The sequence below is a fragment of the Canis aureus genome, chromosome 20 (genome assembly GCF_053574225.1).
Source record: "Canis aureus isolate CA01 chromosome 20, VMU_Caureus_v.1.0, whole genome shotgun sequence".
Classification (NCBI taxonomy): domain Eukaryota; kingdom Metazoa; phylum Chordata; class Mammalia; order Carnivora; family Canidae; genus Canis; species Canis aureus.
In genome coordinates this window covers 18,627,978-18,652,452 of record NC_135630.1, presented here as the reverse complement: position 1 = coordinate 18,652,452, position 24,475 = coordinate 18,627,978, and the positions used below count along the sequence as shown (strand labels likewise).

Sequence of the window (24,475 nt, the reverse complement as noted above, 5' to 3'; positions counted from 1 at the left end):
TTTGTACATTTGTGTGTTTTTGCTTTTGGGGGGCACTTTTCTGTGCATGCTATATTTCACAATCAAAAAGGTTAAGATGTTAATACAAAGGAAACAAAAATTGGAAGATAGAACAAGGGTTGGGTCATATATTCTCATTTTACAGAGTGAGGATGTAAGAGATTCTAAAATTGATAGAATATTCAAGTAAACATTTAAGTGTTATTTAAAGTAAACAACAGAAAACCCTACAAACATCAAAAATAGGGGAATGGAGGATAGGATCATGTTAGTGTGTTAAATCCTCATGTTTTATAGTGGCAGGTCAAAGTTGAAATATGCTGACTTTACAGATTAGGACTCAGTGAGGTAGGACTTCTTTTCTATTAAACACTATAAACAGTATTGTACCATTTGGATATGCCATATATACTGATTAACTGGATTAAAAAATAAATTACAACAAGCTACTTTTTAGTATTGCTGAACAAGTTTAAGGAAAAGGAAAGGCAGTATAATATAATGGTTAAGAATATGAACTACGGAGAACTATGTTTGAGATTAAATTTTTGTTCTGGCACTTCCTAACTGTATGTAATGATCTTGGACAAGCCATTTTATTCACTCTCAGTCTTATCATCTGAAAATGGAGGAAATAATCATCTCTATTTTATGTAGCTGCTTTGAGAATTAAATGAGTTGACATATGCAAAGCACTTAGAATAGTGTGTAGTATTTATGTGTGTGTATTATTAATTATTAGCTACCATTGAGTACTTAACTTTGATAAATAAAGCTGGAGGAAAATAAAAATGAAGGCTGAAAATCCAATGGATTTATTAATAATAGGTCATTTGTACATTTATAGGAAAATTTTATGATGTCTAGGATTTACTTTAAAATAGTCCAGGAAGGGCAGCCCCGGTGGCTCAGTGGTTTAGTGCTGCCTGCAGCCTGGGGCCTGATCCTGGAGACCTGGGATCGAGTCCCACGTCGGGCTCCCTGCATGGAGCCTGCTTCTCCCGCTGCCTGTGTCTCTGCCTCTGTGTGTGTGTGTGTGTCTCTATGAATGAATTAAAAAAATAAAATAGTTCAGGAAGAAACAGTAACGTGTGTGTGTGTGTGTGTGTGTATTTGGAAGTTGTAGTAGGCAGAAAGTAAAAGTTCTGTAGAGATATTCTAAGCTTTTGAACTGGTGAATGTGTTACCCTAAAAGGCAAAAGGGATTTTTGAGGCTGTGATTATGTTAAGGATCTGGAGATAGGGAGATTATCCTGGATTACAGGATACAGATGGCTCCAATCTAACAGTATGAGTCCTTCACAGTGGAAGAGGGAGGAAGCATAAGAGAGAGGCAAGAGTGCTTTGACTATAGAGGAGGTCAGAGAGATGTGATGTGAGGATTTAACTCACCATTGCTGGCCTTGAAGATGCAGGAAAAGACTCAGGCCTAGGTATGTGAGTAGCCTCTAGAAGCTAGATCAAAAAAATGGATTCCCTGCCTAGAGGCTACATAAAGGAATGCAGCCCTACCAATACCTTGATTTTGGCCCCATGAGACCTATGTTGGACTTCTACAGATTTGTAAAATAATAAATTTGTGTTGTTTAAAGTCACTAAGTTTGTAGGAAGTTGTTATGGCAGTAATAGAAAACTAATACAGGAGTGTACATAAATGAAACAACAATGGCAAAATGTGGTTAGTTGTTAAAGTTGGATGATAGGTAAATGAGAGTTCATTACAATATTCTCTACTTCCGTTTATGTTTGAAAACTAAAGTAGAAAATAAAATAGATCTTCTCTTCAATGATGAACTATAGAAATTGATGCATTAAATATCAAACACAAGTTACTGTTTTTCAATGAATAATGTTACTATTCACTGAATTAGACTATTGTCTTCACTAATCTACATATCCTTTATCTATAGGCAAGTTTTGATGGGAAGCCAGGTTTGGCCATCACAGAATCAAGAGCAATGGAGAGCAAGGGAATTAGTAGGTGTCTTTATATTTGTGTCCTTTATCTATCAAGGACAGATACATCCATCACCACTTTGAGAAATGTTCAAGTTCAGGAGCCACGGCCCTCTCATTTCAAGAAAACACTAGCAACATTTAATTCAGTTGAGCCTTGAACAATGTGGAGGTTAGGGACACTGACCCCTGCACAGTCAAAAATCCATGTATAACCTTTGACTCCCCCAAAACTTTACTAGTAACCTACTTTTGACCAGAAGCTTTATGAATAACATAGTTGATTAACACATATTTTTATGCTGTCTTGTATACTGTATTCTTATAATAAAGTAGAGAAAAGAAAATGTTACTTTGAAAGCTATAAGGAAAAGAGAGTACATTAACAGTACTATATTTATTGAAAAAAAAAACCCATGTATAAGTGGATCTGCGTAGTTCAAGCCCATGTTGTTCAAGGGTCAATTGTATATTTTATAGCACACTGGCCAATTAATGTACAAATTTTTAAAGACATTGTCCCCTCTCTATCACTACATACCTGTGGTAACAATACATAACATTTCAACATTTTTAATATCATGGGCTAGGTAGTATATCAAGCATTTTATGTATATTAACGAATCTAATTTTCACAACTTTATGAGGTAGGTACCATTATTATCCCTATTTTATAGATGAGAGAACTGAGCACATACACAGGGAAATTATTCAAAAATAAACAATCTATTATGATCCTCTGAGCATTCACAGGCAATTTCTTGAGTCATTACCATGAATAATCATATTCCTCATACTTTTTTTTAAAGATTTTATTTATTTATTCACGAGAGGCACAGAGAGAAAGGCAAAGACATAGGCAGAGGGAGAAGCAGGCATCCTTCAGGAAGCCTGATGTGGATTTGGTCCCAGGACCCTGGGATCACCACCTGAGCCAAAGGCAGCTGCTCAACCACTGAGCCACCCAGATTACCCATACCTTTCTTTTTCTTTGAGAGAGGGAGAGAGCATGTGGGTGTGCACATGCATGCACAAGCGGGGGAGGGGCAGAGGAACAAAGAGACACACAGAATCTTAAGCAGATTGTACACTCAGTGCAGAGCTGGGCATGGGGCTTGATCTCACAGTCCTGAGATCATGACCAGAGCTGAAATCAAGAATTGGACCGACTGAGCCACTCAATTGCCCCCACATTTTTTTTTTCTCAACTCCCTCCTTCTTCCCAAGGGTAATTACTATCCTTACTTTTAACACTATAATTTTTATCTTTTTGAACTTTACGCAAACTTAGTTTCATATAAATCACAGTGAATTGGTTTATGTCCACCATTTTTTTAGCCAAACAATTTAACATTAGGTCTATGCTAGTCATCAAATTGTTACTTGTATCTGTAGTTTCTTCATTTTTTAAAATCATATGGTATCATATTGAATAACTACGCCACTATATTCTACTGTTGATGGTCATTTAGATTATTTCCAGTTAAGAGTTATTATAAAGAATGCTGCTATGAACACCTTGCTTGTGTTTTTTGGTGCATGTGTGCACACATTCTTGTTGGGTATATACATATAACAAGAGTAAAATGGCTGGGTAGAAATGTCTTCATGTTCAACTATAGGAAATACTATCAAACAGTTTTCCAAAATGGCTGTACTGGTTTATATTACAGATGTGTAAGAGTTCCCATTAACTCCTATGCTCATCAACAATTTTGATAGCGTCACTTTTTTTTAAGCCATTCTGGTGAGGTACAGTGTTTTTTCACTGTGATTTTAATTTGCATTTCCCTGATTTTTAATGAGGTGGAACATGACTTTCCTAAATTCATTCTTCATATTTTTAGTCTCTCAGATTTTACATGTAGGGTGTACCACTTGCTGTTAATTCTCCAATTTTTCTCCTACTTCATTCCATGCTAAGAAAATGGGGCAAAGATCCTATATCCACTCGCCTATCTCAGCCTCTACTTTAGTTATTCTAGGTAGAAACTTAGAACTTGATTTCTTTCTTTATTTTCCACATCTATCAGATCAGCAAGTTCTGTTAATTTCCAAGATGGATTTTTAAAAAAGATTTTGTTTATTTATTCATAGAGACAGAGAGGGTGGGGGGGCAGAGATACAGGCAGAGGGAGAAGCAGGCTGCAGGGAGCCGGATGTGGGAGCCAATCCCGGGTCTCCAAGATCACGCCCTGGACTGCAGGTGGCGCTAAATTGTGAGCCATCCAGGCTGCCCTCCAAGATGAATCTTTTTTTTTTTTTTTTAAAGAATTATTTATTCATTCACAATAGACAGAGACAGAAAGAGGCAGAGGGAGAAGCAGGCTCCATGACGGGAGCCCGACGTGCGACTCGATCCCGGGACTGATCCCCTCAAGATGAATCTTAAATCACTGTATTGTCATATTGTAGGGCCACTACTTGAGGGCAGACCACCACCATCTCAATCCTAGACGACCATAACAGCTTCTTGGTTTTTCACATTTTGTATTTTGCCATTGACTATCCCCCTTTATTCTCCGTATTGCAGCAACAGGAGAATTAATTATTCAAACTTTTCAGTGGCTTACTATTGCTCTGAAAATAAAATTCAAGTTCTGCCATAAAGGATGCCTGGGTGGCTCAGAGGTTGAGCATCTGCCTTTGGCTCAGGGTGTGATCCCAGGATCGAGTCCTACATGGGACTCCCTGCATCTCTCTCTGCCTCTCTCTCTCTGTGTCTCTCATGAATAAATAAATAAAACCTTTAAAACAATAACAACAACAAAAACTAATTCTGCCATAATCTAGAAGCCCCTGCAGGTCTGTTTTAGGCTATCTCTCAGCCTCATTTTCAGCCATGCTTTGTTTATGTGCTACTATAAACCACCTCTTTCTGGGCCTTGGTAACCCCCCCACCCCCGGCTTCATCTTTGAATCCTTAACATGATGCTCCATTTAATGAAGGAGCAGAAAGCAAGGGGAGGACAAAAGCACAGGATGACACCCCATAATACCCGCCCCCACTCCCAGGTGGGATAAGTGTGACAGTCCTCAGGCACTCCTGACTGCCCTAAAGCTAAGGGAAGGAAAAAAAACAAGTGGTTAATTTACAGAGATTACAATCCAGCAAGATTTAAGTCTCTCTGTTTACAAAATGTTCTAGTGATTTACAAGAAAAAAGCATTCTTATCAATAATCTAACTTCCAGAAGGAAGTTCCCAACTGTCTTAATGTTAATGCTTAACTAGAGGGAAAAACCATCTTAGTTTGACAATGGCAAGGCCTCCAGTATCATGTAGGTCCCCTTTAGCAATACGAAAATTATTTTGAAAACCTCCCTTTTTCCTTATCCCCAACTCCCAAGTATATAATCAGTCACCCCCTCACAGTAGCAGCTCTTTCTGCCACCCATGGGTCTCGTCCCAGTGCTTTAATAAAATCACCATTGTACACTAAAGATGTCTCCATTCTTTCTTGGCTGTTGGCTCTGGACCTCACCCTACTGAACTTCACCTATATTCACAAACTATATGATATTCATCTTGATAGAATACTTGCCCCATAACTTGTTCCTTCTCATCCTTTAATTCTCTCTCTTTTTAAAAAATATTTTATTTATTTATTCATGAGAGACACACAGAGAGAGGCATAGGGAGAAGCAGACTCCATGCAGGGAGCCTAGTGCAGGACTTGATCCCAGGACCCTGGGATCACGGCCTGAACCAAAGGCGTTGACGCTCAACCACTGACCCATTCAGGAGTCCCTCATCCTTTAATTCTCACTTTATTTATTTTTTTAAAGATTTTATTTATTTATTCATGAGAGACACACAGAGAGAGGCAGAGACACAGGCAGAGGGAGAAGCAGGCTCCACGCAGGGAGCCGGACACGGGACTCGATTTCGCGTCTCCAGGATCACACCCCAGGCTGAAGGTGGCGCTAAACCGCTGGGTCACTGGGGCTGCCCTAATTCTCACTTTAAATTTTACCTCCTTAATCTGTTTTCTTCATAACAGTCATCAACAACCTGTAGTTACTGAGTTTGCTTTTTGTTAGTCTCTAATAAAATAAAAAAAAAATAATAACAATGATTGCTTGTAGTTAATGGGCCTTACTATTTGCTAGGCACCACTCAATGAGTTTTAAATAAACTAACACTTTTAATTCTCACAACAACCATACAAAGTAGGTACAACCATTATTCGTGTTTCACCAATGGGGAAACTAAATCACAGAGAAGTTAAGGAATTTGACCTGTTTTAGTGTTAGGAAGCAGCAGAGCTGTCAACGGAACCCGGATAATCTAGTTTCAGTTTAATCATTGTGCTACTGTCATTTTCTTTTTTTTTTTTTTTTAATTTTTATTTATTTATGATAGTCACAGAGAGAGAGGCGCAGAGACATAGGCAGAGGGAGAAGCAGGCTCCATACATCGGGAACCCGATGTGGGATTCGATCCCGGGTCTCCAGGATCGCGCCCTGGGCCAAAGGCAGGCGCCAAACCGCTGCGCCACCCAGGGATCCCTACTGTCATTTTCTAAACTGTAGTTTATAATCTGTACCTGCGCTGTGAAGTTAATTAATTTAGTGCTTTTTAAAATAAGTGAAGTGGAACGGAATAGATCACATAAGAATGTATTCATTTAGTAAGGGTAGGTAGGGGTTTGTGAAACTTCTGGTTCAATTGTACTTATCAACTTATGAGGTATGAAAGCCACTGCATAATGTCTTCTGTCTGTTTAAGTTCCTGAATTGACCAGTGTATCCCCAGGGTCTAGCCTAGTTACTGAATTACAGTAAGCTTTCGGTGAATATTTATTCGATTGATTAAAATAAACCATGATAAGTATTAAAAAGCTGTTAAGAACTTTTTCTTAATTTCTCTACAAAGGTTATTTTTTTTTTCTGATGTCAACCAGTTAAGTTCATCTGAACCTGAACTTAAAGATTTCCTCTTTGGGGCAGCCCGGTGGCTCAGTGGTTTAGTGCCGCCTTCGGCCTAGAGCCTGATCCTGGAGACCTGGGATCGAGTCTCATGTCGGGCTCCCTGCATAGAGCCTGTTTTTCCCTCTGTGTCTCTGCCTCTCTCTCTCTCTCTCTCTCTCATGAATAAATAAATAAAATCTTAAAAAAAAAAATCTCTTTGTTGTGCTAGTGTTACAGGATTTCTTCTCCATTGGTGTCAGAGGTAGACCAGAGGAAGAGTGGTGGACAGCAAAGTAAGATTTACTGAGCGATAGTAAAGCTTATTGAATGATAGCGTACAAAGCTCCCAAAGAGGGAGGGCACCCTAGAGAGTTGCCATCAGAGTTTCTAAGTCTAGGGGTTTTAATGGGCTTGTTTGATTTGATTAACCCTCCCTCCACCTGTCATCCAATCAGATTTTTGTATAGAAAAGGGTGGAGGGATCCTTCCAGGATGGATGTAAAATCTTTTTAAGGGTGGTTTCCTCTTAGGGTGGGGCCCCCTTGCCCTGCCTATCTTTTTTCCAACTATCCTTCACCTCTGGTATTTATTTATTTATTTATTAAAATATTTTATTCTTTTATTCATGAGAGATGCAGAGAGAGAGAGGCAGAGACACAGGCAGAGGGATAAGCAGGCTCCCTGCAGGGAGCCCGATGCAAGACTTGATCCCAGGACCTCAGGATCATGACCTGAGCCAAAGGCTCAGGCTCAACCACTGAGCCACCCAGGCACCCACTGGTATTTATAAGGCTATACTAACATTAAATATAACTGGATAGGAATAATTCAGACAGATTACCAACGTTATTGTTTGAAAGTCATCTTCTTTGAAAACTGGAAAAGAAAAAGTTATGCTTCCTTGAGCTTACAGTTTATTTTTAGAGTATAAAAAGATTAAATATTATTTCCTATTATTTGTTATTAGTTATTGTAAAAGAAAGAATACTAAATAGTGTGACAGGAAAGACAGTTTAGAATATCAACCTTAGCTATTATTGGCTGACACTTAAAGTTCTTAGAGTTTCTATTTCTATTTCTGTTACACTGGTCTATTAAAACTTACCTAAAAGTAAAGAGAGTAACTCATTTAGGAACAGCAATTTGGTTGCAAGGTAGCCTAGATTTGTTTTGAACTATGTTTGCATAGCAAGCACAGTGTTTTTACTTATTTGTAGTTAAGTAAAAATAGAGCAAAAATCTCTAAAGACTCTTTTATTCTCACAGTATCTAAGATTGATAATTTATTTACTGAAAAGAAGATGCAAAGCCTTTCAAATACACAGTAGCATTGACCCTGCCTTGAAGGTTAAAGATAATTGGAAGTATGCAGTACTTATCTGAGCATTCAGCTCATAATGAAAGCTATTATTCTGATAAACAGGGCCCAAGGCTCTGTAACTTGGAGGTAATGATGGCTCAGTACATCTTTTAAAAAAAAATCAATCTTTTGGGGGTACCTGGGTGGCTCAGTCATTTAAATGGCTGCCTTTGGCTCCAGTCATGATCTCAAAGTCCTGGGATGAGCCCCCTGCCCATTGGGCTCCCTGACTTATATCTGGCTCCCTGCAGCTTCTTCCTTTCCCTCTGCTCCTTTCCCCAACACCTCCCTCCTTGCTTGTTCTCTCAAATAAATGAATAAAATCTTAAAAAAAAAAAAAAATCTTTTAAAAAGTGGCTATTTTATAAGACGTTAAAATAAATCTCTGGGTTCAGTTTTATTTTCTCCTTGGACTGCAGGACTTTGAAATAATTTATATCTAATGCATTCTTTGAAACTTCTCTAGCATACAGTACAGCTATTTGTACATTGGGTTTTTACCAACTTGAACCTAAATTGTACTGGTAATAATAACAAAGATCTTGATGTTCTCATGGGACTTTAATTTCCTAGGACACCAGGCAGAGGGGGAGAAAGACGAGGTTCAATCATCTCACAATATATAAGCATACTGTAAACAGGAAAAACAAGATTCATCTTTTAAAAGGTTCATTTGAACAATAGGATCATCAAGTTTGTATAAGGATAATTTAAGTGTTTCATAATTTCTAGGGTTCAGAGAACCAGTTTCTCTTCTTTGAAAAGATAACCCTATATGTACCAGTTTTCCATTAATAAATAAATAAACAAATAAATAAATAGGAGACCCCTGGGTAACTCAGTGGTTTAGCACCTGCCTTTGGCCCAGGGCTTAATCTTGGAGTCCCGAGATAGATTCCCACAACGAACTCCCTGCATGGAGCCTGTTTCTCCCTCTGCCTGTGTCTCTGCCTCTCTCTCTCTCTCTGTGGATCTCATGAATAAATAAAATCTTAAAAAAAATAATAAATAAATAAACTAACCAGGCTTCTCAGTAGCTCAGTAAAATTAAGGTCATTTATTCTGGTTAAGTCTGTGATTTTAAAAGCAATAAAAATAGGTAGTATCACTGGGCCAAGGTTTTTGATAAGCATTTTATAGGTAGTATTTCATGTGACCTCTACAGTTTTATCAAATAAATCTAAGTGAAGGCAGAGAGGCCAATTAAGAGGGTGTGACAGTAGGATGGTGGTAGCAGGGAAAGCAGGACTTGACCCTCAGGAGGTACTGGTCTTGGTGAGTGCCTAGAACACTGCCTGGCAGATGCTTGAGAAACATTTGAAAAGGAATGAATTATGGAGAGTGAGGGCAAGGGGAAATGAAATGATGACTCCTGGGTTACACAGACTGGAATGTGGTGCCATTCACTAAGATAGGGAAAGACTAAGAGAACTTGGTTAGGGCAGCCCGGGTGGCTCAGTGGTTTGGTGCTGCCTTCGGCCCGGGGCCTGACCCTGGAGACCCAGGATCCAGTCCCACGTTGCGCTCCCTGCATGGAGCCTGCTTCTCCCTCTGCCTGTGTCTCTGCCTCCCTCTCTCTCTGTGTCTCTCATGAATAAATAAATAAAATCTTAAAAAAAAACAACAAAAAAAGAAAACTTGGTTAAAGGATGTACCTCTCTTACATTCATACTAACTGGTTCTCCTACCCTCATTGCCTTGATGGTAGTGTTTTGAACCAAATAATTTGTTCCTCCAGGCTAGACAGACACTCTACTCAAGAGCAAATAATTCATAGGAAGATGGAAAATGATTTGGCTACAAAAAATAAATTGAGCCAGTCTTTCTTGATTTTGAACTAAGAAACAGAGGAAGAATCTGACAATTAGCAGCAGAGGCCAAATGATTTAACATAATGGAGTTTCAGGGATCCCTGGGTGGCGCAGCGGTTTAGCGCCTGCCTTTGGCCCAGGGCGCGATCCTGGAGACCCGGGATCGAATCCCACGTCGGACTCCCGGTGCATGGAGCCTGCTTCTCCCTCTGCCTATGTCTCCGCCTCTCTCTCTCTGTGTGACTATCATAAATTAAAAAAAAACAAAAAACAAAAAACCATAATGGAGTTTCAGCAATGGCAAATTAGGTTGGTCAAGGTCCCATCAAAAATGAGATGGGGGCACCTGGCTGGCTGTTGGTGGAGTGTGCGACTCTTGATCTTGAGGTTGTAGGTTTGAGTCTCACATTGGGTGTATAGATTACTTAAAAATAAAATCTTAAAATCAGAGGAAAAGCTTCAACTGCATAATCCGAATAGAGTTATTGAAAGGGTGACTTACAGAGGTGCAGCCCGAGTCAGGGAAACCAACAGGCCATAATATAGTATCCTAAGGACTAGCAGTTATTATTAGGCCTGAAGGGACAAAGGTAAGAATTGGAGAGGTTAACTGAATATCTGCAGTTAATCTTGGGTGAATATGAAATTCACAAGCTTGGGGAACATAGACTATGACCTCATTACCTTCTGGCCTCCTATCTCTTGTAGATTACTTCCTACTGCCTGAACCCATTGAAATATCAAGGACTGTGAGGGGATCCTTTGGTGCAATCTGGACAGGTCAGCCCTGCCTGGCACAAGAGCAGGAAAAGGGTGGAAAGGCAAATAGAAGATAAAGGTGACCTTGTTTCCAAGAGGCAGTTATGTGGAAATAGTTATTAATATGTGTTTAAAAGAGGGGCAACAGGGGATCTGATTGGCTCAGTGGTTGAGCATCTGCCTTTGGTTCAGGTTGTGATCCTGGGGCTCTGGGATCGAGTTCCGAATCTGGCTCCCAACGGGGGGCCTGCTTCTCCCTCTGTCTGTGTCTCTGCCACTCTCCCACTATGTCTCTCATGAATAAATAAATAAAATCTTTGGGACACGTGGGTGGCTCAGTGGTTGAGCGTCTGCGCTTGGCTCAGGGCGTGATCAGGGAGCCTGATTCTCACTCTGCCTGTGTCTCTGCCTCTCTCTCTCTCTCTGTGTGTCTCTCATGAATAAATAAATATTAAAAAATAAATAAAATATTTAAAAAAGGGGGCAACAAATTGCCAATTCCCTTACTGACATTAGTGGCACTGCACTATGGTGATGATCACCATATGCTAACTGTTGAATTTTTTTTTAAATTTATTTATTTGAGAAAGAGAGACTAAGAGGGAGAAGTAGACTCCCCGCTGAGCAGAGAGCCTGATGTAGGGCTCAATCCCAGGATTATGACCTGAGCGGAAGGCAGATGCTTAACCATCTGAGGCACCCAGGCATCCCAAACTACTGAATTCTTTAGAGACCTTCTGAGTACACATTTGCCCTCCAGTTCTTCTTTTCCTATAAGCACAACCTATTTCCAAGAAACTCCTGTATTTCTTCAATAAAGCATCTTTACAGTTCTTCACTTCAAAACAAAACAAAACAGCAACAAACGAAACCACCGACCATGGTTAGGTAGCCCATATGAATCTAACTTTGGAAAACCATTCCATCCATAACCTTTCCTTCAAGAGAATCAGTCTTTAATTCATCCGTATTTAAATAGATGGTAAAATAGAAGGTGTTCTCTGAGTCACAACCAGCGCGAATTTGTTGCTGAGCTTTTGTAAATGGAACAAGCATTACCTGGGAGGACTCCAAAAGGCTGATTTTAACCTGAAGGGCAGCGAGTTTATAGTTAACAAAACAAAGCTTTACCAATAACAGAGCTAGTAAAGATGATGCCTCCTTGGGAGTAAAGGTAAGGACAGGGCTTCTTTAACTGGTCCTGGGTTCTGAAGGTTGCTTAGGGTCAGATAAATTGGAAACCAGTGATACGGGAAAACAAGAAAGGCCTTATTATAATTGTTGTAATGTATGAATAGGTTGCTAACCTTAGGGAAATTAAAAAAATATATATATCCCTAGGGACCTAGGGATCCCTGGGTGGCTCAGTGGTTTGGCGTCTGCTTTCCGCTCAGGGCATGATCCTGGAGTCTTGGGATCAAGTCCTGTGCTGGGCTCCCTGCATGGAGCCTGCTTCTCCCTCTGCCTGTGTCTCTGCTTCTCTCTCTCTGTATCTCTCATGAATAAATAAAATCTTTAAAAAAAAAAAAAGGAAATACTTATCCCCAAGTGGGAACACGGTAAAAAAAAAAAATGCCTAGTACAACTTTTGAGTAAATGAAAACCATCTCGAGTTTGAAGAGAGAGACCCCTGGGACAAGAGTCCTGTACAAGCTTACTGCCTCGTTAGGCAGCTCTAGAGGAAGCCAGAAGGGACCCCTGGCCAGGTGCATACAAACGCATACAGATTTTTTTTTTTTGTGTGGCGGGGGTGGGGTGGGGGGGTGTCCCTTTGGTGAAAAAATTTTCACGGGGTCAAACCTCTTTTCTGAGACCTTGCACAGCGACATCAACATTTACTAAGTCACAAATCCGTGCCCATGAAACCAATGTTCACTCACTCAATTTCAGTGCCAGGTAGAAAGCTCTTAGTGGAGTTCATCAGAACATAGTTGTACCTTTTATTTATTTAAACAATTTTTTTAAAGATTTTATTTATTTATTCATGAGAGACTGAGAGGCACAGGCTGAGGGAGAAGCAGGCTCCACACCGGAAGCCCGACGCAGGCCTCGACCCCGGGTCTCCAGGGTCACGCCCTGGCCCAGAGGCGGCGCTAAACCGCTGGGCCACCGGGAGCTGCCCAGGTTCTACCTGTTAAACGTATATCCATTCCAGGAAAAAGAAAAAAAAAATTAGGAAACATGGTTAATTTGTAAACAAGTGTTATCTCTACAAATTAAGGGGGCGGGTCACAACAACAACAGCAACACAAAGTCGGCGAAATATTAACCAGCTGTGTTGCTCAGGAACACTTTAAAAAAACCTCTCGGTTCGAGGGTGGAAATGAGGGCGGGAAGTGCACTAAGCCGATCGCCCGGGCAAAGGTCTCACAAACAGTTACCTGCAGATTACACAACTTCCATCCTGGACGTGGCTCGGGATCACCGGTGATCGCGGTGCCCACCCTCCCAAATCTCGGGGTGGGGGGACTTTTTCACCGGGCGACAGAAGGACGGAACGGCGCGGTCAGGGGCCCGGCCTGCGGGCAGAGGCCGCCGCGACCCGGGGTCGACCTGCCCCGCGCCGCCCCGGCCCGCGCGCCGCGAGTCACAGAGGCCCGGTGCGCGCCCCGCCCCTGCTCCCGCAGTCCCGGCGGCGGGGGCCCGCGAGCCGCCGACTCGGCCAGCTCGCCCTCCCTCCCCACCCTCGGCGGGCCGCGCCCTCAGGCCGGGCGGCACCCGGGCGGGCTCGTCAGTCAGGCAGCGCGGGAGGCGGCCTGGCGACGGCGGGAGCCGGGGAGCGGCCACGTCACGCCGCCCGGGAGGCCCCGCCCCGCCCCGCCCCGCCCCGCCCCGCCCCGCCCCCACGGCCTCGCCCCGCCCACCGGGCCCGCCCCTTCCCCGCCCCCCGCCTCCACCCCCGGGAGCAGTTACCGGCTGTGCGGGCACGCGCCCGCTGCGCTCCGCTAGAGGTCTCCCGGCCCCTGCTCGCCTGCCTCGCCTGCCTCGCCTGCCTCGCCTCGCCTCGCCTGCGCCGCTGCCTGCGCCAGGTGAGGGCTCGCGGCTCCCGGCTGCGGCGCCCGGCGCTTGCTGGCTGGCTCGGAGCGTGAGCCTGCGAGGCGGGCTGGGCGGCGGGCGGTTAGCGCTCCGTTCCACGCGGGGAGGGGCGGCGCGCCGGGCGCTGCACGGCGGTGGCGGCGGCGGCGGCGGCGGCGGCCGGGCTTTTGGGTTCTGTGCCCCAGGCCGGAGCCGGTCGCTTCCCCGGCGGAGAGACGGGCAGTCGGGCTCCCTGGCCGCGGGCCCCCCCTGGCTGGGGCGGCTGGGGCCAGGGGACCATGTCGGCGGTGCCCGCCGCTCGGCCCCGGGAGGAGCCCCCCGCGGTGGCCGCCGAGAAGGAGTCGCTGTTGGTAACGGCGCCCGGACGCGAGGGCGAGGAGGCCGCGACAGCCATCAGCGCGGGGGCGCGGGGAGAGCCGTCGCCGGCGCTGGTGCTGGGGCGCAGCGTGCCGCAGGCGGCCGTGCCCGTGCGACCCCTGGCTTTGCACCTGGCGCGCAAGGCGCGCGGCGCCGGGGGCCCCTCGGGCGGGGGAGCCCCGCCACCCTTCCCGAGGGCCCCGCGGGCGGAGGACGCCCTGGAGGAGGAGGCGGCGGCCGGCCGGGAGGAAAAGCTGCAGCCGCCGCCGCCGCCGCCGCCGCCGCCGCCTAAAGAGAACCCCTGGACCAAAAAGCCTCCCCAGCACCTGTCCCCTGCCGGGACGGGGCCGCCGCCGTGCCCCCTGGAAACCCTGGAGGCAGGTCTGTGGTTTTGGGCGGCGGGCGCTGGGAGGGTGTGTGCAGGGGGGATTTCTCGCGGCTGCAGAGGCGGTCGTGGGCTGGGGGAGGGGCGGGCCGCCTCTCCCTGTCACTCGGAGGTGCTCTGTTCCAAGGTGTCATTCACGCTGCCTATTTACATAAATGGACATCTGGGAAGGGAGCGGCAGGAAGAGGTGGGACCTCGGGTTCTCCTTGACGGGTGGGGGCACTGCGGGAGGTTCGCAGCCGCGGCGCGGGGCTGGCGCGGCCTCCCTCGAGGTCTGCTCCCCCCGCCTCCCCCCGCCTCCCCCTGCCTCCCCGCCTCCCCTCCCCCCAGCGGCATAGTGACCCGGGAGAGCCGACTTCAGGTAGATGGTGCAGTTGGTCCTATGGGAAAGTTTTCGTGGACTTGTAGGAAAAAAAAGGGCGGTGGGGTGGGGTGGGGGGGTGGGCGAAGCGAGTCGGAGCAAGGGGATTGAGAAGTGGAAGTGAGATTGTGATTTTTTTTGTTGTGGTGGTGGTGGTGGTGGTGAAATCACTGGTAAGCTGAAACCCTCCGTTTTTGAAACAAGAGATCGTTCATAGTAATGCTGCTGACAAAATGCTCGGAATCATGATTGTGGCGGAAAATAGATCGGACCGAGGATAGTGGACGCGGGAGGCGGGTCGCGCGCTAGGTAGAGGGCAGTCCCCGCCCTCCTAGGGGAGAGGACCCGCGCGGTGCGGCCCCGGGTGCTTCCATCTCGGTCGTAGTTTTAATGTTTGAGTTTAATGAACGTGCTAAACAACGCAAAAGGCAGTTGTCTCCTAGTTTCATTTTCTAAATTAAGTTTTAGTAAGTTCATTGAACTTTGTTTTTTTAAGATTTTATTTATTTATTCATGAGTGACCCACAGAGAGAGAGAGAGGGGGGCAGAGACACAGGCAGAGGGAGGAGCAGGCTCCGCGCAGGGAGCCCCAGGCAGGACTAGATAGATCCAGGGTCCCCAGGATCACGCCCTGGGCCGAAGGCAGGTGCTAAACCGCTGAGCCACCCGGGCTGCCCGGTGTCCAATTCTTGATCTGAGCCCGGGTCTTGATCGCACAGTCGTCAGTGTGAACCAAGCATTGGGCACCACGCTGGGCATGGAGCCTACTTAAAAAAATAAATAAATAAAATGTAATATGTGCACAGTTAATTAATATTACTAACTACTAGCTAACACGTAGAACATGCTATGTATCCAGCACACTTTTTTTTTTTTTAAGATTTTATTTATTTATTCATGAGAGACACACAGAGAGAGAGGCAGAGACACAGGCAGAGGGAGAAGCAGGCTCCGTTTTACATTTATTCTTCACAATCATCCGTATGGGATAGAAACCATTTTAAATGGGACTCAAAGCCAGGCAGTCTGGTTCCAGGCTGTGTGCTTACCTACTGTGCGGTACTCACTTTCACTCACCGGGTCTCCAGGATCATACCCCTGGGCCAAAAGCAGGCTTAACCGCTGAGCCACCCAGGCATCCCTTTAACTTTTTTCCCCTAATATTTATTTATTGATGAGAGACACAGAAAGAGGCAGAGACACAGGCAGAGGGAGAATTAGGCTCCACGCAGGAAACCCGATGTGGGACTCGATCCCGGGCGTCCAGGACCACGCCGTGGGCTGAAGGCAGGCACTTAACCGCTACCCCAGCCAGGCGTCCCTTGAACTTTTTATATAGAAATTATAACTATTGCAAATCTTCACTTTTTTTCTTAAAGGTTAATAAAATGGGGAAAATGAGCATGTGTACAGGTTTACGAGGATCAAGTGAATTAAAGGATGTGGTATAACTGTAGAGGGATTGCTATAAATACATTATTTGCAGGTATATTAACATTTCTTAAGAGGAACTCCAGTAGAGTGAGAAGTGTTGATTTCTTTGGCTTTGACATGGTAATACTTACTCATCATTCATGATAAATTTTGGCACTTGCAGAAAAAACTGCCTAGAAATTTGCTCTCAATATAATGGCCATTCTCTTCTAGCTATAAAGATCTGTTTTTTTTTTTTTTTAATCTGTTTACTACTATCACTAACTCAAGCAAACGAAAATCATAAAGCATTATCTCCATTAATTTAGCAAAGAGAAAGCCCTAATGAATGTTAATGGGCTGTCCAAGCTCCCTACTTTTAGACTTACGCACAATTATAATTTATATTCAGTGAACTACCCCAAAAATGAACTGTCTTTTGAATGTAAAGTTAATTTGACAGGTTTTAAAACTTTCAAGGTAAGACTCAGGAATTCTAATTGGAAATGTCCTTTTGAAAAGTAACAGTTCAAGTAACCTCAGGTGCCTTCATTGGGGATCTTAGTCTTTGATGGAGGTTAAGAACAAGGTGATATTTCAGTTATATGTGGCTCAGGGGAATTTCAGTTTTGTTGATGTTTCATTGTAGGTAGTTTCTTTTTCTTCCTTTCTTTCTTTCAAGATTTTATTTTTATTCATGAGAGACACACAGAGAGAGAGGCAGAAACATAGGCAGAGGGAGAAGCAGGTTCCCGGCAAGGAGCCCGATGTGGGACCCAATCCTGGACCCTGGGATCACGCCCTGAACGGAAGGCAGACGCTCAACCACTGAGCCACCCATGCGTCCCTAGGCAGTTCTTTCTATTCTTGGAATCCATTCTGTGCTTTACAGGCATACCATTTTTCACTACTTGGAGTTGAGTAGTAACTTTATAAACTCTCCCCAATGCCGGCTGTTCTACCACAACTTCTATTTGTAGTTGAGTAATTTAGAGATTATGGTCTAGAAATGCACTGTTTTGAGAGACTTGGGTTCTAGTGCAGATATTGTTACCAACTAGCTAGTTGACTTCTGGCAATTTGTCTGAGCCCTGTAAATGAATGAAATGGGTGTATTCATTTCTTCTAGTTAATAACATAGTGTCATCCATAACCCCCCCACCTCCCCCCTTGGCTTCCTATTCTCCTAAGCAAATTTGCAACAATGAAATAGCAGAGGACCTTTAAGGTTCAGAGTAGGTACAAAATAGCAATAATCTGTTAGTAAAGGGCCTATGTAATTTATCCGACAAACCAGGATATTGTAGAGGCAAAGAGAAGGATATTATGTTGGAATAATAGACTTAAACCATGCTTGTCCTGGCCAAACCTGGATTTACTGTCACTCTCTTAAAGATACATAGGGATTCCATTCACATAATTTTATTACAAACAAAATAAAAGTTTATTATCAGAGATAGAAACATAGGACATGAAGGGGATTATTTCAGGACAGATAATCATGAATTTTCCCTGTTAGAAACTACAGTTCTGATTGAACTGCAAGCGAATTGTTTTTGCTTCTTTCAGCCCTTGTGAGACACCTTATTCCACTTGTAGGATCGTTTTGGCTTATGTATAGCTCTTCCTCTTAAACTAGATAAGGCCTTCTTTTCAACCGGAGCCTGGCTTATCCAGGAGGCCTAGAACAGTGTCACAACAGTGTTGAATTCAGTCAAGAGACCAGAAAGGATTGTCCTGCTGTCTGTCCTGTCCTTGTTTAAAGTAGTTCAATTGTTTTGTTGGAGACCTGCATTAAAATCACAATATGCAATTTTGTGTTTTTATTTTTTTAAAAGATTTTTATTTAGTCATGAGAGACACAGAGAAGCAGAGACATAGGCAGAAGGAGAAGCAAGCTCCCTCTGATGTGGGACTTGATCCTGGATCCTGGGATCACACCCTGAGCCAAAAAGTTGCTCAACCACTGAGCCACACAGGTGCCCCACAATATGGGATTTATTGATTTTTTTACCAGTAGTTATGGCTGCATTCAGCATATCAAAATTCAGCTGTCTAATATAATTTCAGCATTTTTACTCCGTGAAGACATTCTATACACCGATTTTTTCCCATGTTTTTCATCCTTGATCTTCTCTGACCTCCTCAGCTCTTGTCTTTTCTTTTTTTTTTTCGACTTTTTCTTAAAGTCTGCTTCCCAGAAACCACAAATAAGCTTTATTATTACCCTAAAAACATTTTAAATAAGTTATGTAAATGATACATAAATACATTCTCCTTGTAAAAACAGAACTATAGATGTCTTCAAGAAAAGTGATAATCAGGGACCCCTGGGTGGCTCAGCAGTTGAGTGCCTGCCTCTGGCGCAGGGCATGCTCCTGGAGTCCTGGGATCGAGTCCCACATCGGGCTCCCTGAATGGGGCCTGCTTCTCTCTCTGCCTATGTCTCTGCCTCTCTCTCTCTGTCTCTCATGAATAAATAAATAAAATCTTAAAGAAAAGAGATAAGTGGTGCTACTTGTTTACTGAATATATATTTCAGACCTTTCTATATAGTTACTTTCAAACATAGTGTATTGCAAATGTGTTTAGAACTTAATATCATCCTCCATTTTTTCATTTAAAGTTGATTGAAAGTTGATTGACCCTATTGTTTTTTTCTCTTTACAATAACTGAGTTTGGGGACCCCTGACTGGCTCAGGTGGTAGATCTTGAGGTACTGAGTTCAAGCCCCTCACCAAGCATGGAACCTACTTTAAAAATTACATACCTCTTGTGGATATGTCGGACTTTCTCTAGGATAGATGATGAAAATTGGAATTGTTAGGTTATAGGGTATTACTTGACAATTTGCTCTCTAAAGTGACTGTACAAGTTGATTCTCTCACTTTTAGAGTAATAAGAAGTAGTTTTTTTAAAAGCACTCACTGTAGCAAAATGGCATTTTACTATATTTCTCCCTTAAATATAAAATTATGTGAAATATTGGTAATTATCAGTACATTTGCTTAATTAAAACTTTGCTAAAGATTATAGTTATGAAAATTAAAGTAAAATTGTCCCTGTGTCGTTGCACGCCCCCCCCCCCCCAACTATTTAAATATCCTACACATTGGTTTAAGAGAATACTTAAATTGGGAGGGAACCTGTAATGTGTCCCGTCTTACCCTAGTTTTCTAGCCTTTTGCTTCTTTTTGTTTATGTACCCTTCTGTGTACTCTTTGTTTTGGATTAAATGCCTTATGTTTTCTTGCCTGTTAAGGTTTTGCTCATCATCATTCCCTTTGTTTTAATTCTGTTTATCCTTGAAAAACAAATTCAAATGCTGACTCCTTTATGTAGTCTTCTTGACCTCTCTAAGCTGCTCTCCCTTAATATTCCATATCTCTCACAGAAATTATCCTTCAGTGTCTTGTACTGGGATTACATATTCTCATTTTTTATCTCTTCTTCCAGTTTGTAATGTTCTTTGAGGCAAAAGCTGTCTTCTTGTTTGTATATTGTCCACAGCAATGGCTTTCATTTAAATGGTACTCAATTTGTGGACTTTATTAATTTGATAAAAAAAATCTGGCTTTAAAAAAATTATAACCAAATGTCATCTTGCTGTAACAGACATCTTAAGGTGTTAGACATAGAGTCAGTCTTTAAAGAGAAGAGATTATACTAGTGACTCTCAAATTTTAATGCATTTAGGAATCCACTTTGGTTTTTTTTTTTTTTTTTTTTTTTTTAAGATTTTATTTATTCATGAGAGAGACAGGGAGAGAGGCAGAGAGAGGCTGAGAGGTGGAACTCGATCCTGGGCTGGGATGCCGGGCTGGGACTCCGGAATCATGGCCTAAGCCAAGGCAGATGCTCAACCGCTGAGCCACCCAGGCGTCCCTCCACTTTGGGTCTTGTTCAAATGCAGATCTGATTCTGTAGGACTTGATATTCTGTATTTTTAGTAAGTTCATAGATGATGTCAGTGATCCTGATTGACGTATCACAGTTTGAATAACGAGGGATTTTGATCCTAACTGTGCACAATAAATCACTGTTAACAATTGAAGATGTTGCATCTACCTGACTAGATAATAGTGTTGCAGTTATTGTTTCCTGTGTCTAAGACCTTAAAATGGATAGTTTTCCATATCAGTTGAGGTTTACAGGTTATAGCTTATAGATTCCCAGAGTTAAAGAATAACGATTTAAAGATACTGGAATATTACTCAAAAAGTTGCACTAGTCTAGTGTCTCACTAGTGCTATTTGAAAAATAGAAATATGAAGATTACGTACTGTTCATGTATACTTAGGTATATGTTTGAAGCCATTAGCAGTTTAAATTTATTTCTTAGGTTTTACCTATTTGGAAAACAATGTATGCATAATATATTTTAATTTTAACTTTTTAATTTTCTAGACTGGCTTGCGTTTTCAGTCTTAGGTTTTCTCTATAAATATCCAGGTCAATTTCCTCCATTTTAGTTGAAACATGGGAAACTCTTAGTTAAAATTACCATTCTTAGGCTTGTTTTACCGGTCCTATTTTTGTAAACTATTTTTTAAAACCTGATGGGCTTCTTTCATTTTATACAGACATCTTTGTACTTTGTCTTGCTTCCCAGGTAATTTCCCAGAAATAGAATTGCATTATTAAAAGTTATATGTATTTTAAATGACAGATTATCCTGGGAAGAGTATGCTATTTTACACTTTTAACGACAGCATGAGAGAAATGTCCATTTCCTCCTCCTCCTTCTTTTTTTTTTTTTTTTTAAGATTTTATTTGACAGAGTTAGAGCAAGCACAAGCAGGGGGAGGGGCAGAAGGAGAAGGCTCCCCACTGGGCTAGATTTTCCAGGACACTGGAATCAAGACCTGAGCCAAAGGAAGACACTTAACCCACTGAGCCATCCAAGTTGCCCTGAGAAACGTCCATTTCTTTGTAGACTGGCCAATACTTAGCATTCTCTTTTGTCAATATAATAGGTAAAAAGTATTTTGTTTTAGTTTACATTTCTTTACTAGTGCAATTGAATGCCATTTTATGTTTGGCCATTTGTATTTTTTTCTTTTAAAGATTTTATTTAGGGACGCCTGGGTGGCTCAGCAGTTAAGCATCTGCCTTTGGCCCAGGGCGTGATCCTGGAGTCCAGGGATCAAGTCCCACGTTGGGCTCCATGTGTGGAGCCTGCTTCTCCCTCTGCCAGTGTCTCTGTCTCTCTCTCTCTCTGTCTCTCATGAATAAATAAAATACTTTAAAAAATATTTATTCATGAGAGACACAGAGAGGCAGAGATATAGGCAGGAGGAGAAGCAGCTTCCCCAAAGGGAGCCTGATGCGGAACTGGATCCCAGAACCCCGGGTTATGACCCGAGCCAAAGGCAGATGCTCAACCACTGGACCACCCAGGTGCCCCATTTGTATTTTTTTAAATTATGGTATTTTGAGTATAGTTGACATACTAATGCTATGTTAGTTTCAGGGTGTACAGCTTAGTGATTTTTTACAGGACATAAATTGAGGGATTAAAATTTAAAGAAAACTTAAAGATTTTGAGTCCAAAATAATTTGTAGAAATCAAAATCTCATTTTAAAATTTCTAAATGTGCAAAGAAATAAGTATTCCTTCCCAACTTATTTATTATCTTTTAGCTGGATGTTATAATCCATGTCTGAGTAGAATATGGAACCATATTGGTTTTTAAATCAAGAGGTTAATTTTCTATCATGTTCAAGTATCTTTAAAAATTTTGTTAGTAACTTAATTGTGTCGTTTAGTAACAAAGTTAAAAAGTTGATTTTTATGTGGTCAGAATAATTTTTTATCTTTAGTTTCTGACCTTAATTTTGTGATTGTTAATGTCTAATTGATTTGTAATAAAGCTAAATAAAATCTGCTTGTGTGCCCTCTCCCTTATTACTTAACATTACATCAAATATTTTGTATAAGGCTTATTTTGTAACTACCAGATACTTAATTTACTTGACTTAGCAGTATTTTGGGACATGTTTTCCACCTTGTTGAAGGGAAAGTCCCATAAATGTCCTATATTGTATGATTTTCATAAAAGGTAAATAGTATATGTAGAACATAATTCATTCAAATTCTAGATAATGTTCAGGCAAATACTGTTCTCTATTAAATTAGATTTTTTCCTGTCCCCATTTTATGCCCTATTTACCCATATTCTTGTATTTAATTTTTCTTAATGAAATGTTTATCCTTATGCACGTTTACACATGTGCATACACTTACACATATATAGGTGTACTTTAAGTATAAAGAAAAATGAAAGAAATATTTGGGTACTTGTTATCCTGGTTTAGGAATAGAATTACTGTAATACTCCAGATCCTTGTATGTCCATCCCTGGTAACATCTTAATCCTCCATCCTTCTTCCTTAGATAAGTATTCTTTTTAAAAATCTGCTTTTGATTTTTTTTAATTTAATTTATTTATGATAGTCACAGAGAGAGAGAGAGAGAGAGGCAGAGACACAGGCAGAGGGAGAAGCAGGCTCCATGCACCGGGAGCCTGACGTGGGATTCGATCCCGGGTCTCCAGGATCGCGCCCTGGGCCAAAGGCAGGCGCCAAACCGCTGCGCCACCCAGGGATCCCTGCTTTTGATTTTTTTTTTTTAAGATTTTATTTATTTATTCATAGAAAGAGGCAGAAAGAGAAGCAGGCTCCATGCAGGGAGCCCGACATGGGACTCAATCCTGGGTCTCCAGGATCAGACCCCAGGCTGCAGGTGGCGCTAAGCCGCTGTGCCACGGGGCTGCCCCGCTTTTGAGTTTTAACTCAAAGATTGCTTCATTCTATGAATTGGTCAATGTCATGATTTTATGGGTTCATTTTTGCTGGATTATTATGTTTTTTTGTAGATAACAGATCCCAAGTTTATTCTGCTTTTCAATATTTACTTTAGATTATGTTCAGTAGGTGATATACCATCTAGTTGCTAAGTAATGAACCAAAAACTAAAAGACAATGTAAAGTTTTGATTTAGAGAGTCAGTCTCTGTTGTCAACTACTGTCTTAAATAAGATGGGGACACGTGGTAATACTATGATAGTTTTGTACAAACTTTTATTTTTTATGACTTTACCTATATACAACCTATTATGATTGTCAAACATGTTATCCTTGTTTGAAGTCTTCTGATTTATTGTCTGGATTGTCCTTGATGAATGTCAATATATGAATTGTATAGCAAAATGTATCCCTTTGGAAAGTGAGTTCCTAACTTTACTGTATTGAAACGTTATATTTCTGATTTTTTCCTGTTGTATTCTGTGAGAGAAATGATTGGTCAAGCAGTTTAAACTGATATTTCTTACTTTTGATTTGAACACTGAAGACCAATTTGAATCTATGTTTGAATTATAGTTGATTTCTTGTTAAAAATTTCTCTCAGAACTTTGAGTTTTGTTGGAAATGATGACAACACTGGCTTACTGAAATTGATATAATAGTTAATATGTTGAATTAAGTGGTTGTAAGACCAATTCTGCATGGTTTTTGTTGTTGTTGTTGTTGTTTTTAGAGCTCAGTTCCCCTAAAATTATAAAAGCAGGAAAACTCAAGACAAAGAAATCCAACAAGGTATGTTTTTACATGAAATACTTCTTAGCTGTATTGATTTTGAAAATTGATATGTTAGAAACTTTTAGATTACTGTGTACTTTTCTTTTAGTTGTATCACTGATGTTAGGTTAAAGTTGTTATACGATATACTAGAGAGTTGTAGCCTTTGTCAAATTCTGTGTATATTAATTTGTTTCGTTATCCTATGTAAGTCACTGTAGTCAGCTTCATTAAATAGTGCTTGAAGTTGGATCATAAGACCCAAGCATTGTTATTTCAGTGTTCTGTTATTTGGAGAAGCTTTTGAATTAATTTGGCAAATGCCTGCATATAATTGTATGTAGGTAATTTTTAAAATTGCTTTCACTTTTAGAAAATATTCTTTCTACATAAGATTTCTAATTTGCAGATGTAACACTTATTTATTACTTCTTAGGCTAGTGATTTCAGCGATATGGCGAATTGGCCAACACCAAGTGAATTAGTGAACACTGGAGTGAGTATTGCTTTAAGGCTTTTTTCTTAATAAAGGGAAAATATTCT

The 24,475-nt window shown here is 41.8% G+C and overlaps 2 protein-coding genes across 31 annotated transcripts in view; one reads left to right on the top strand and one right to left on the bottom strand.

The window, feature by feature from the left end:
* The window catches only part of MFSD8 (major facilitator superfamily domain containing 8), a 127,411-nt gene extending 113,573 nt beyond the window's left edge, over nt 1–13,838 (bottom strand). For 9 of the 10 annotated variants that reach the window (XM_077861076.1, XM_077861075.1, XM_077861077.1 and 6 more), the window contains exon 1: nt 13,180–13,370. The gene's annotated coding sequence lies outside the window, so the exon portion shown is untranslated. Of the gene's footprint in view, nt 1–13,179; nt 13,371–13,711 lie in introns of those variants that run through there. The other variant, XM_077861078.1, reaches the window with a different exon arrangement.
* Nucleotides 13,716–24,475, top strand: part of LARP1B (La ribonucleoprotein 1B) — a 129,978-nt gene continuing 119,218 nt past the window's right edge. For 6 of the 21 annotated variants that reach the window (XR_013358810.1, XR_013358811.1, XR_013358813.1 and 3 more), the window contains exons 1-3: nt 14,414–14,572; nt 23,892–23,950; nt 24,369–24,428. Coding sequence is in view for 16 of the 21 variants with exons in the window: in XM_077861063.1 (XP_077717189.1) it covers nt 24,387–24,428 (42 nt within the window). In the remaining 5 variants the exon portion in view is untranslated. Of the gene's footprint in view, nt 13,828–14,278; nt 14,573–14,915; nt 14,938–23,891; nt 23,951–24,368; nt 24,429–24,475 lie in introns of those variants that run through there. The other 15 variants (XR_013358814.1, XM_077861060.1, XM_077861059.1 and 12 more) reach the window with 7 other exon arrangements.